At 36.3% G+C, this 11830-nt stretch overlaps 1 protein-coding gene across 1 annotated transcript in view; it reads left to right on the forward strand.

Annotated features, from left to right (window-relative positions):
- The window catches only part of SLC7A11 (solute carrier family 7 member 11), a 116344-nt gene that overhangs the window by 9412 nt on the left and 95102 nt on the right, over window positions 1–11830 (forward strand). Inside the window, exon 3 of the mRNA XM_044681709.1 lies at window positions 4264–4379. Within this exon, the coding sequence (XP_044537644.1) occupies window positions 4264–4379 (116 nt within the window). The remainder of the gene's footprint in view (window positions 1–4263; window positions 4380–11830) is intronic.

Consider the following 11830-nt stretch of genomic DNA (forward strand, 5'->3'; position numbering starts at 1 on the left):
TAAATTACAGAGAGAAGATACTGGGATTAAAAAGGGTTGGGGAAAGCTTCCTGTAGAAGGTGGGATTTTAGGCGGGACTTAAAGGAAACCAGGGATATCTACAGTTAGAAAGGAAGGAGAGTGTTCCAGGAATGGAGGACTTCCAGAGAGAATTCCTGGAGCTAAGAGGGGGAGACCCTTGTTTGTGAAACAGCCAGGAGGCCATTGTTACTGGATTGAAGAGTATGTGTCAGGGCTCACAGCACAAGACTGGATATGTAGGAGGGGTCTAGGTTAAGTGAGATTTTGAATACCAGGCAGAAAAAAAAACAAAAAAAAAAAACCTGTTATTTATCTTGGAGGTAATAGCAAGCCACTGAAGTTTATTGAGTAGGGAGTAACATGATCTGATCAATCTCATAGAATCATAGAATGCTGGATTTGTGAAGAAAATATAGAGTGATTATTATGGGCTTAAAAGGGCCTTGAAAGGCAGCTAGGTGAATATTAAATTGAGTACTGGTCCTGGAGTCAGGAAGACCTGAATTCAAGTTCTGCCTTCCATACTAGCTATGCAACCTTAACCTCTTCGTTTCTCAATTTCTGCATCCATAAAATGGATTATAACATAACAATAGCACCCACCATGTAAGGTTTTTGTGAGGATCAGATGAGTTATCACATGTAAAGTACTTGGTAAACCTTAAAGTGCTCTCTAAATGTACTTGTCATTATTGCTGTTATAATATCCCATTTGATGCTCGTAATAACCCTGTAGTGCAGGTGCTATTATTGTCCCCATTTTGTGATTGAGGAAATTGAGGTGAACAGATTAAGTGAGTTGCCTATGTTCACATAGCTAGTAATTATCTGAGGCTGGATTGGAACTCAGGATTTTCTGACTCAAGACCCAGAGTTCTATACATTCACAGCCATGTATGGGTGACTTGTCCTTTTCCTCTAGGGCTCCTTTGGCACTAGTTTGGTTATTATTCTACCTTGGATTTGGGTTATAGTTTATCCTCTCTCGTCAACTTAATTGTGAATTCCTGGTAAGTTGAGACTATCCCTTACCCTTTATAGCACAGTGCCTTGCAATAAGTGTCCAATCCGTATTTTTAATGGATCCTGATCTTTAAGAATTTTAGCTCTAATATTTTGAATCCAGAAGACTTATGCTTTCATACAAACGTTGGACTTATGTAGAGTTATAGGCTATACTCGAAATGTCAGATTATCTCTTCCTCTCCCGTATGGTAGGAACACACGATTAATTTGAAATGTCTACGCTCTTGGAAATCAGGGGAAAAGGTTAGACATTTTGATGACTTTTTCAGTGATAATCATTGTGAGACACCGGAATCTATTACCAAGGGAGGCAGTTTAATCTTCTCAGGGGATTTTAAAGAAGATAGTTGATGAGTATCTTCCTGGAGTAGTTAGGCATAATGTAGTATCGATGGGCTGACTGCTTTATAGACCTGTCCGGAGTTAGATTTGGGGGAAATGAGAGAAGTGCCTTATTTGTATCCTGCTGCTCCCCAGCTGGGCTAGAGATCCACCTCTGTTTCCCTAAATGTCATACATATAAATTGATGCTAGATATACTAAATAGCATTCTGAGAATTCAGTAGGGTCTGCTTTTGTCCTGGTGTTTCCAAAAAGCAATAGAGACTTTGTAATCAAAGTGAAAGGGGTATATATGTGTGTGTGTGTGTTTGTGTGTGTGTGTGTGAGAGAAAGAGAGAGAGAGAGAGAGAGAGAGAGAGAGAGAGAGAGAGAGAGAGAGAGANTGTGAGAGAGAGAGAGAGAGAGAGAGAGAGAGAGAGAGAGAGAGAGAGAGAGAGATTAGCAGAGCAACTATCCTCCAGCATTCCTTCATCTGTTGAGTTTTGTTGAATTGTTAGTCAATATAAAATCAACCAGTGATAGAAGAGGCATCACTATCTAATGAACAAGAGAATTTGGTTTGGGCTTGGATTTAAATCTACTACTATCCCCCTTGTTATCACTATTATTACTATCTGTTGGACAGTGGGAAAATCATTTAATTTCTCTGAGACTCAGTATTCACATGTATAAAAGATAGAGGTAGACTAGATGACCTTTAAGGGAATTTACAACTATAAATGCATGATTCTACCATGCTTTTCCTTCTCATTCAGCTCAATTACCTGAGGGCCATTGTGTGCTGGCCAAATGCTGGTGGGCATTTCAGCCAAGCATAGGAACATTAATGCCAAGAAGAGGGAGTAGAGGCACATGTAAACACACAAACATATATGTATTGTATTGTGCCCCATAAGTATTTGGGAATCTATTAATATAAAATTTCTTTCCTAGAACTCTGGTGTTAACAGAAAATAGATTAGATTAGGTCTGACAGGCTCTGGTAAGTCTTTGGGGGGAAAGATCTGGTCCTAAGATAGATGCAGACAAAATTGATAGATATGCATGTGATTTGAGGGGCACTAAGTTATCTATAACTTTTCTATCCACTAACCCAGTGATGGGCAAACTATTTAAAGAGGGGGCCAAAGGAAAGGAAATGCTCTTCTGTCAGTCTGTTTCTAAGGCAACTCTTTGGAAGTTTCATTGTATTGTATCCTACTCATTGTATTCATCAGATTAGGAATAATGTCCTGCAGCCAGATAGAACATTTCAGGGGGCTGCATGGCCTTAGTTTGGCCATCACTGCACTTACCTATCATATCTGATTTCACTGGATCAAAGATCAAAGGATTGGGGTGGAATTGGAAATCATGTAGCCCAATCTGTTTATCGTGAAGATAAAAAATAGAAGCTATCAGAATTTTAGTTATTCGTCTTAGGTCATCCAAGTGTGAAGTAGCAAACTGGGAGTCTAATTCAGGTCTTTCTTCAGACCTCAATCTTCAATCACACCTTTGTGCTAAATCATTTAGATGATTGTTAGTAAAATGAAGATATGTTGCAAGAACTAGACAACAGTATCTTATTATATTTGAGCCTTCCAAATATTAGCATAGATTAGTTTACATTCTAAACAATTGCCTAGAGTCATAGGAGGTTGAAGGAGAAATAAGTCAAAGAATATATAAGTTTTTGTATCACGAAGAGAGACAGAAAGGAGTTGAATGGATCTTGCAAGGTCCTTTGAACCTCTCAGAGGACTTTAGGTAACTGTGAGAGGGAGGTTCCAAAATAGAGGAAAGATGATGAAAAGGAAAGGTTGAAAGAGTACTGTAGGAGGGGAAGAGAGAAATTTCTTATTTCACATTTTTGCTCAAATGTACAATACAAATATACATGCAAAAATATAATATGTTTGCATATATACATTGGCATATATATAGGCAGATAGTTAATGTGGTAGACAGCACTGAACTTAGGAGAGTCATGAAGACCTGGGTTCTCTTTTAGTCTTGGGCAGGTCACTTAATAGCTGTCTGCCTTAGTTTACTCACTGTAAAATAGTGATGGTGATAATAATAGCACCTACCTTCCAGCTTTGTTGTAAGGATAAAATGAGATCATTGTTAAGCTCTAAGAAAACCTTAAGGTGCTCAAAATGATAAATCACTATTAGTTATCATACATGTGTACATATTCATATATATACCATGTATATAGAGACATGCATGTATATATGTACAATTATACATGCACCACACAGACACAGACACAGACACACACACACACACACACACACACACACACACACACTGTAATTTGATCTGAGGAAAAAACTTCCTAACAATTAGAGCCATAGAGAACTTAAATAGACTGCTTTAGACAGTAATGGATTTGCACTTCTTGATGTCTTCGTTTAGAGGCTGGATCAATATGTTTTAGTAGGAATTCCTTTTATGTATGAGTTGGCCTAGATGACCACCACGATCCTTTTAAACTCTCAGATGCTATTGTTTTCTTGAGAAGATTAGGGTTCAAATTATGCCTCTGACTTTTACTAGCTCTATGATTATGAGCTGATCACTTATTCTTCCTAAGACTCGATTTCTTTGTCTGTAAAATGGGGAGATAATATATGTAGGAGCTACTTCCCACACTTGATGTGAAGATGAAATGGCATAATGTGTGTAAAAGTCCTTTGCAAACCTTTAAAAGCCATATAAATGTCAGCTTTCATTATTACTGTGATTTTATGAAGTACAGCAGAGATCTCCAACATAAAATTAAGCAAGTGTTTCATATACTAATGAATGAGAAATTGAAGCAACAAGAGTGGAATGTAAATGTTCTCAGCTTTTTCCTATTGTGACCATTTTCTCTGTGTTATCTAGCCCTGCTGCCACTGCTGTGATATCCTTGGCATTTGGACGCTATATCCTGGAACCATTTTTTATTCAGTGTGAAATCCCAGAACTTGCAATCAAGCTAATTACGGCCGTGGGCATCAGTAAGTATCACAGGCATGAGCATGAATGGTGCATAAAGTAATAGCAGAAGTAATTAGCTTAATCCATGTTCAGTCTCTTTTTAACGTAGACATATAACTCTTTTCCTTTCATACTGGTTCTATCAAATTTGTTAAGTAGGCGAACTGAAATTGGAGGCATCATGGAGTAGTGAAGAGAACACTAGATTTTGAATAAGTTCTGGATATAAATTCTACCTCAGACTCAGCATTTGTTAGTTGTTCCTCTTTGTTCCTTACTCTTCATAAAACGAGAAGGTTGGATTCAATAGCTTCTAAGATCCCTTCTAGCTCTGAATTGGTGATCCCATGAAATGCCAGGTATCAGTAGGATTTGCTGATAATTTATTTATTCTCCACTGATGCATTTAATAGAAAATATGGTGTATAACCTCTTTCTTTTTAGATTTGAGGAATGACTGTAAAAATAAAACTACATTTGCAAGCAGGGAAGTAATTGTCTTGTTGGAGGGACACATGGGAGTCTCCAGTTGAAAATGTGTGAATTTCATGGTGTTAATAGTAGATAAGTTTATGGGTCATGTTTCACTTTTGATTCATTTCACCAAGCATTGTGAAATGCCTACTGTGTGCCAAGTATGTACTAGTTGGTGAGTATACCACAGTAAATGAAATAATTCTTGCCCTCAAGGAACTTTTATTTCTTAGAGGAGAGAGAAGTAAATATAATAGATAAACAAAGGATTTGCATGGATGGTGGCCTAAGAGGACTAACGATTGACTAAATCTGAAAAGGTCTTATAAAGGAAGAGGCTTTGGGGCTCTCTTGAAAAAATTGGAGATTTCAGAAAGGTAAAGATTTGGAGCAAGATTATTCCAGGATTAGAAATCATTCTGTACAAAGGCACAGAAGTAGAGGATAAATTCTTGAAAGGAAAGAGAAGGAAGGGAAAAGTATTTATTAAGCACCTAGTATGTGCTTAGTGCTAAGTGCTTCTGGTCTACAACACTTTCCACTGTGCCACTCTTCTTTTCCTAGAATTGATCTAGTCTGGGATATGTTAAAGAGAAAAGTTCACTTTTGAGAGCAGAAAGATACTTGGATAGCTGAGAGAAACTCTATAGTATTTCCCTATGAGAATACTTTATTTCAGTCAGAATACTAGATGGAAGAAGAATTGATGGACATTCTCATGTGCCACTGGTATCCTTGTAATGTCAAAAGAGAAATGGCCTTTGGAACTATACTTGGAGCTCTTGGGGAGAACTTATGGGAGTACATGGATAAGAATGGGAAGGCATGGTGGGATTGTGATCTGCACTGCTGTTGGGAGAATCGGAATCTGATATCACAGATCTAGTAGAGAATCTGTTAATTAATTGTAGAGAAATCCAGAATTCAGTTCCATCAAACAAGGGCACATTTCTTAGCAGTTCTATTAACTTTTCTGCTTTGTGCCTTCATCAATCTGTACCCCTGCCTCTAATGAACTTTCTCTTCATGTCTGCCCTATAAAAATTCCCTTCCTTCAAGAAGCATCTCTTCCTTCAATTTGTATCTCAAATATCACTTTCTATGTCATTAAACTGTAACCTTTTTGATTTTGCAGACACTTTTGGTAGTCTAGTGAAGTTCATGGATCCCTTCTATGGAGAATATTTTAAAATATATTAAACAAAATACTTAATATTATAAAGTAAATAATTTAAATTTAAATACAGTTATCAAAATAATAATAATAAATTAAAAAAATTAGACTCCTGGGGCAGCAAGGTGGCTCAGTAAATTGAAAGCCCAGAGATGGGAGGTCCTGAGTTCAAATTTGACCTCACACACTCCCTAGCTATATGACCCTGGGCAAGTCACTCAGTCCCCATTGCTTTAGCCCTTACCACTTTTCTGCCTAGGAACCAATATACAGTATTGATTCTAAGACAGAAAGTAAAGGTTTTTTTTTTTTTTTTTTTAAAAAGGTGGTGAGGGTGCTCTGGAGTAGCCTAGCCCTTAACATTCTTCTGCCTTAGAACCATTACATAGTATTGATTCTAAGATGGAAGGTAAGTATTTTAAAAAATTAGACCCCTACCCCCCAAAATTTATTCATGGACTCTTAGGATATCTGTGTACCAAATTAAGAATTCCTGATTTACATAAAGCATTTATTTATTTTTTCTAATTGCCAACTACCTAATATTTAACTACTTTATATTACTTTTATATGTACTTTTTGATGTTTTTCTCATTAGACTATAAATGGCTTAAGAGTAGAAACTGTTTATTTCTTTGTACTGTGTCCCCAGTGCCTAGTACAGTCTCTGTCTGTCTTTCTATATATACATATATGTGTATACTTAACAAATACTTGCAGATTGGTAAAAATGAAAAGAAAAAAATCCCAAAATAAGTCTCCCAGTATTTTTGGAGAAGGGGACAAAACCTAAAAAATCCCTTCTCATCTCTACCCCTAACTCAACCAGAAAATGTTTGTGACTACTTACTAAATCTGCACGAACTACTTCTGGCCTCACTCTTTCCAAGTTCCCTATTTATTACTGTAGAGATATGGTGACATTTTAAAATCCCCATATTTTTCCATACATGAAGCATACTTGGAAAGTACCTTGTGCAAACAGGCCTATGGGACAGACTTTCTTAAGTAGACTTTGCAAAGAGTTTCTTAGTTGTGAGAACTTTGATTTTCTAGCAGTTAATGGAGTGTGTTCTTCACCACAATGCCTATGTATGGTTTTGGGAAAATAGATTTTCTGGATTCAGGGATAGTATGAGCATCTAATTTGTTGGAAGGAAGAATATTGCTCCATCATCTACTCAGTTACCATCCTGGTAGTTAGTGTGGTGTAACTATTGCCTTAGATGGACTTACTAAATCATCCAGGGTCTTATGTTCACAGACCACAATAGGAAGTTGCACATAGTTTTCAGTGAATCAGATGGAAGGGGCATAATTCTCCTGGAGATGTTAAAGAAGAGGTTCTTAACTTCTTCTTGGCCATGTATCCCTTTGACAGTGTGGCAAAACCTCTGGATTCTTCCTTGAACTAATGTTTTTAAAAGCATAAAGTAAAATATACATGATTACAAAAGAAACCATTTATATTGAAATATAATTCTAAAGTAGTAAAAAAAAATAAAATAACTTCATGAACCCCAGAATAGAAATCCTTGAAGTCTCTAAGATTATACAGGAATGAAAGAGCATTAAAAATTAGGAGTGGCACCAGAAATTGCCCCATGTAGGAGAAAGCACTAGAGAGCTAAGGAAGTCTGTGAGGTGGAGAGGGTAAATTTAACTCTGATCTCTTCAAGCAGAAATAGAATACCCTACATAGAGCATTCTTGAGTCAGTAAAGTCAAGCCAATAAGCACTTATTAACCACCAAATGCTAAGTGCTAAGTGTACAAAGAAAGGCAAAGTCTTGAATTCTAAAGTGAGAGACAATGTGAAAACAAATATTTACATATAAGATAGATACAGAGTGTGTGGGAGGTGATCTTTGAGAGATGGGAATAGCAGTAATAGGATCTGGGACTTCCTGTAAAAGTTAAGATTTTAATTGAGTCTCAAAAGAAGCCCGGCAATCTAAGAGGCTAGATAAAGAAGGAGACCATTCTAATCATGGTGGAGTTGAGGGGAAGAGCCAGTGAAAGGGGATAGAGTTGGGGAATGAAATATTCAGTAATGGCCACGAGCTCAAAATAGGCTTAGATTAGGCTCTAGATGAACACCACCAAGTCATAAATATTTGTGCTGTGGATGCTGGAAGTGGAGATAGAAAGGATCTGGATAACTGATTTAATATTTTGACAAATCTGAGTGGTTTCTTTTCCATCTCTCCCAATGACTTTTTTTTCCTCAAACTCTTACATTCTATCTTAGGATCAATATAGAAGAGCAATAAAGATTAGGCAATGGGTGTTAGGTGACTTGCCCAAGGTCACACAGCTAGGAAGTATGTAAGAGCTGATTTGAAACCATACTTCCCATCTCTAGTCTTGGCTCTCAATTTACTGAGCACCCCCACCCTAACCCTGACCCCTAAGGCTTCTTCAAGCAGGTCCTGCTTGTTAAAAAAGCATAGGAAGTCCAGCTAAAGTTGAGTTGGACATAATGTGCATCAAAGTAGAATTTTACAGAGGAATTATGCAGTAAGTTATTAGTGCAGAGAGGTGGAGTTGTTCTGAAATAATGATGCTCTCAAGAAGGGAATAGATTAAAGCAATTTAGGGAGTATGAGCTTGGATAAAGCTAGAGAATTTTTTACAAAGTTGGGGTGATAGAAACATTGTGTTGACTTAAAATATAAATTCACAAGTTCTAATGGTTCTATAAACTTGAGAATGCAAGAATAATTTTAACTAAATTAGAAAGAAAAACAAAACAAAATAAAAAAACTCCATTGTCAGATGGTTCTTTTAAATTAGTGGAGAAAGGCGCCCTTATTTGTCAAAACCTTGGAGGGAAACCAGTGATTGATAATCCCAAACATCACCATGTCCATTAGTAAATTTTGGAGACAATTTTGCATTTAAAATCGCATGGTATGCATTACTTTTTTAAAAATTGGACTACTTAAACTGAGACTTTTTGGAGTATAAATTGACCTTGGTCAATGGCATTAAGTAATAGAGAGGGAAATAAGAACAAAAAGAACCACTCTAGGTCATCGTCTATGCAAATATTATTCGAGTCCTTAGTGTTATGTCTTAGTGTTGAAAGGGATGGCATCTAGTCTAATCTGTCTGTACCTGAGCAGGAATCCTTTCTACAATGTTGCTTATTAGAACTCATATGACCTCTGTTTGAAGTCTTCTGACAATGAAGAACTGAACTATCTCCCTTGGCTCCCATTTTAAGTTATGGGAGCTCTCTTTGGAACAAAGCTTTTCCTTAGGTTCAAGTCAAATCTAACATTACAATGTCAATTTACCTTTCTAGTTCTTCCTCCTGGGACCAGATAAGTCTAATCTCTCTTCCACATGACAGCCCTCTAAATATTTGAATTGTATTGGCAAAGACTTTTCTTTCTTTAGCTAAACATTCCCATTTCCATCAAAGAGGATGTGAAAGCCTTGATTTCCAGTAATCACAATAAACTGGTTACCTTTCAGGAAATATGTGATGTGAGGTTATGAACGTAGTGCTGGGTTTAAAATCAGGAAGACCTAAGTTCAAATGTGACTTTATACTAGCTGTGTGATCCTGGGGAAGTCACAATCTTTCTTTGCTTCAGTTTTTTCAACTGTAAAATTATAATAGCACCTACCTTCCAGAATTGTTGTAAGGATCAAATAAGATGAAATTTATAAAAAGCACTTGGCATAGCCTACACATAGTGTAGACACTGTATAAAAGTTTATTTTAATTTTGCAGTAACTCACCTAAGATTTGTTATTTGAGAACAATAATAATAATAAAATATGTTCTTTCCACTATATCATAATTATATTATCTTTTTTCCTATGGTAACTAAATTGTATTAGAAATTCACTATTTAATGAACTATTGATAGGTTTGAAAATAGAAAATTACTCCACAAAGGCTACCATATCCTTTAGGAGAATGACAAGTAATGCAGTCAATGTTGTATAAAAGCCAAGATCAAAACCAAGGTTTTCAGAGGTCTGGTTGCCTTTGCTATAAAAGTTATACGTGTGTTTATTAGTTATTTCCTTCTGGTTGTTCTTAAGCTACATAGATATTAACTTCATTTCAATGAAGAAGAAAAATCTATTAAAGGTCTAATTTGACCAGAACATGTTACTAGTCCCCAGGAAAGATACAAGGTTTAAATAAAACCCAAGTCCTGTCCTTATATAGCTTGATGTCTAGTAGGGAGCTGAGATATATGCACAGATAACAATAATATATCTTAGAGGGGAACAAAACAAAATGCTTTAAAATCCAAGGAGAGGGAAAAGTTGTAAACTAGTAGGATTGGGGAAGGAATAAAAGATCAGATATTAATTGAGTTGGTACTAGTTGGGAGGGTGGACATTCCAGGAATCCATAGCAAGAGATCCCCAGTAAGTAATCTGAATTCCAGTGAATTTTTCAATTTATATTATTTCATTTTTGGAAGGTCATCATGCAGAACATAGACCTTAGAGTTTCGAGCAGCACTAGTAAACCAGAGGAAAGACTTGGACACAACTTAGAAAGGACAGCTTTTGTTTCCCCATCTAAATCCCACTCCTAGATAATCAGTGAATTCAGAAACATCCTCAGAAATGACAGATTTTAGATTTTTCTCCCCACCATTTCCCTATATTGGTTTTTATACAGTTTCAGCCTTTCTTACTTTAAATAAAAAAAGCAATTGAATAGCATATAAGCATATAAATAACTGAGTCTGCCTGAATGTTCAGTTCAGCAAAGGTAACCCCCCCACCTCCCCAAACTGTCCACAATCGAAACATAGAAGTCATCATAAATAAAACTAGCAAATATTATAGCAAAGAAAAACCATCTGAACTGGCTTTTTCTATCTTCTTTGACTTTATCTTTAGATGCATTAAATCAGACTCATATCTGAATTAGCTTTTTTGAATTTTACCACATGTGCAGCTGGAGAAAAAGGCAAGAAGACATGGTTTCTATGACTCAGACAAATCTCTGTTTCTTTAAATCACTATTAAGCATTTATGGCTAAGTGTTATTTAGAGGACTCCCACTGACTACAAAGGTACTTGTTGGAATATCTATCCATACTCTATTGGATCTGTATACTACCTACCTTCTTACTTGTTACACACACAGAGAGAGAGAGAGAGAGAGAGAGAGAGAGAGAGAGAGAGAGAGAGAGAGAGAGAGAGAGAGAGAGAGCATATAAACTTGTACTTGTACTTGAAAAATCCTTTGAAATGAACCAGCTTTTACTTTGAGAATCCTTCCTTATTCATCTTCTAGGAAGACAGAAAAGAGAACCAATTTATGGAATTGAAGGATCCTGCCTATTACTTTTTACTGGAAAGCTTTAAAAAAACAAAATGAAAAAATAGAGCTAATCCCAAACACCCAGATATATTTCTATTGCAGTCAGCAATATATACTTGTCTTCTATTTTGGAAGACCCAAGTTTTTGGGTTTCTTTCCCTCTTTCTTCTCAGAGTCGGGACTTAAATCTTCCAGAAAAGCAAGGATACTTATTACTTTTTACCAGAGTGCATCTTTTACCCAATAGTGTCTTCATAAAAATGCAAGAAAGTATCAAAAGGTCTCCCCAAGCAAAGAGAAGCCCTTGTATACTCTTTGAACCAATGGAAACACCAAAAATATTATTGCTGTTAACAAAAATATAACAAAAAAACCCCAAAATGGATGCTTATATCACTTTAATGCCTACAAAGTACATTACAGACTTTCACAGTAATCCAAGTCAATATTTGAATCTGATTTTATGTCCAAGATTTTATCCAAAGCAATACTATTGTAAGCAATTTGTAGAGTGCT

This window comes from Gracilinanus agilis, chromosome 6, assembly GCF_016433145.1.
Source record: "Gracilinanus agilis isolate LMUSP501 chromosome 6, AgileGrace, whole genome shotgun sequence".
Classification (NCBI taxonomy): domain Eukaryota; kingdom Metazoa; phylum Chordata; class Mammalia; order Didelphimorphia; family Didelphidae; genus Gracilinanus; species Gracilinanus agilis.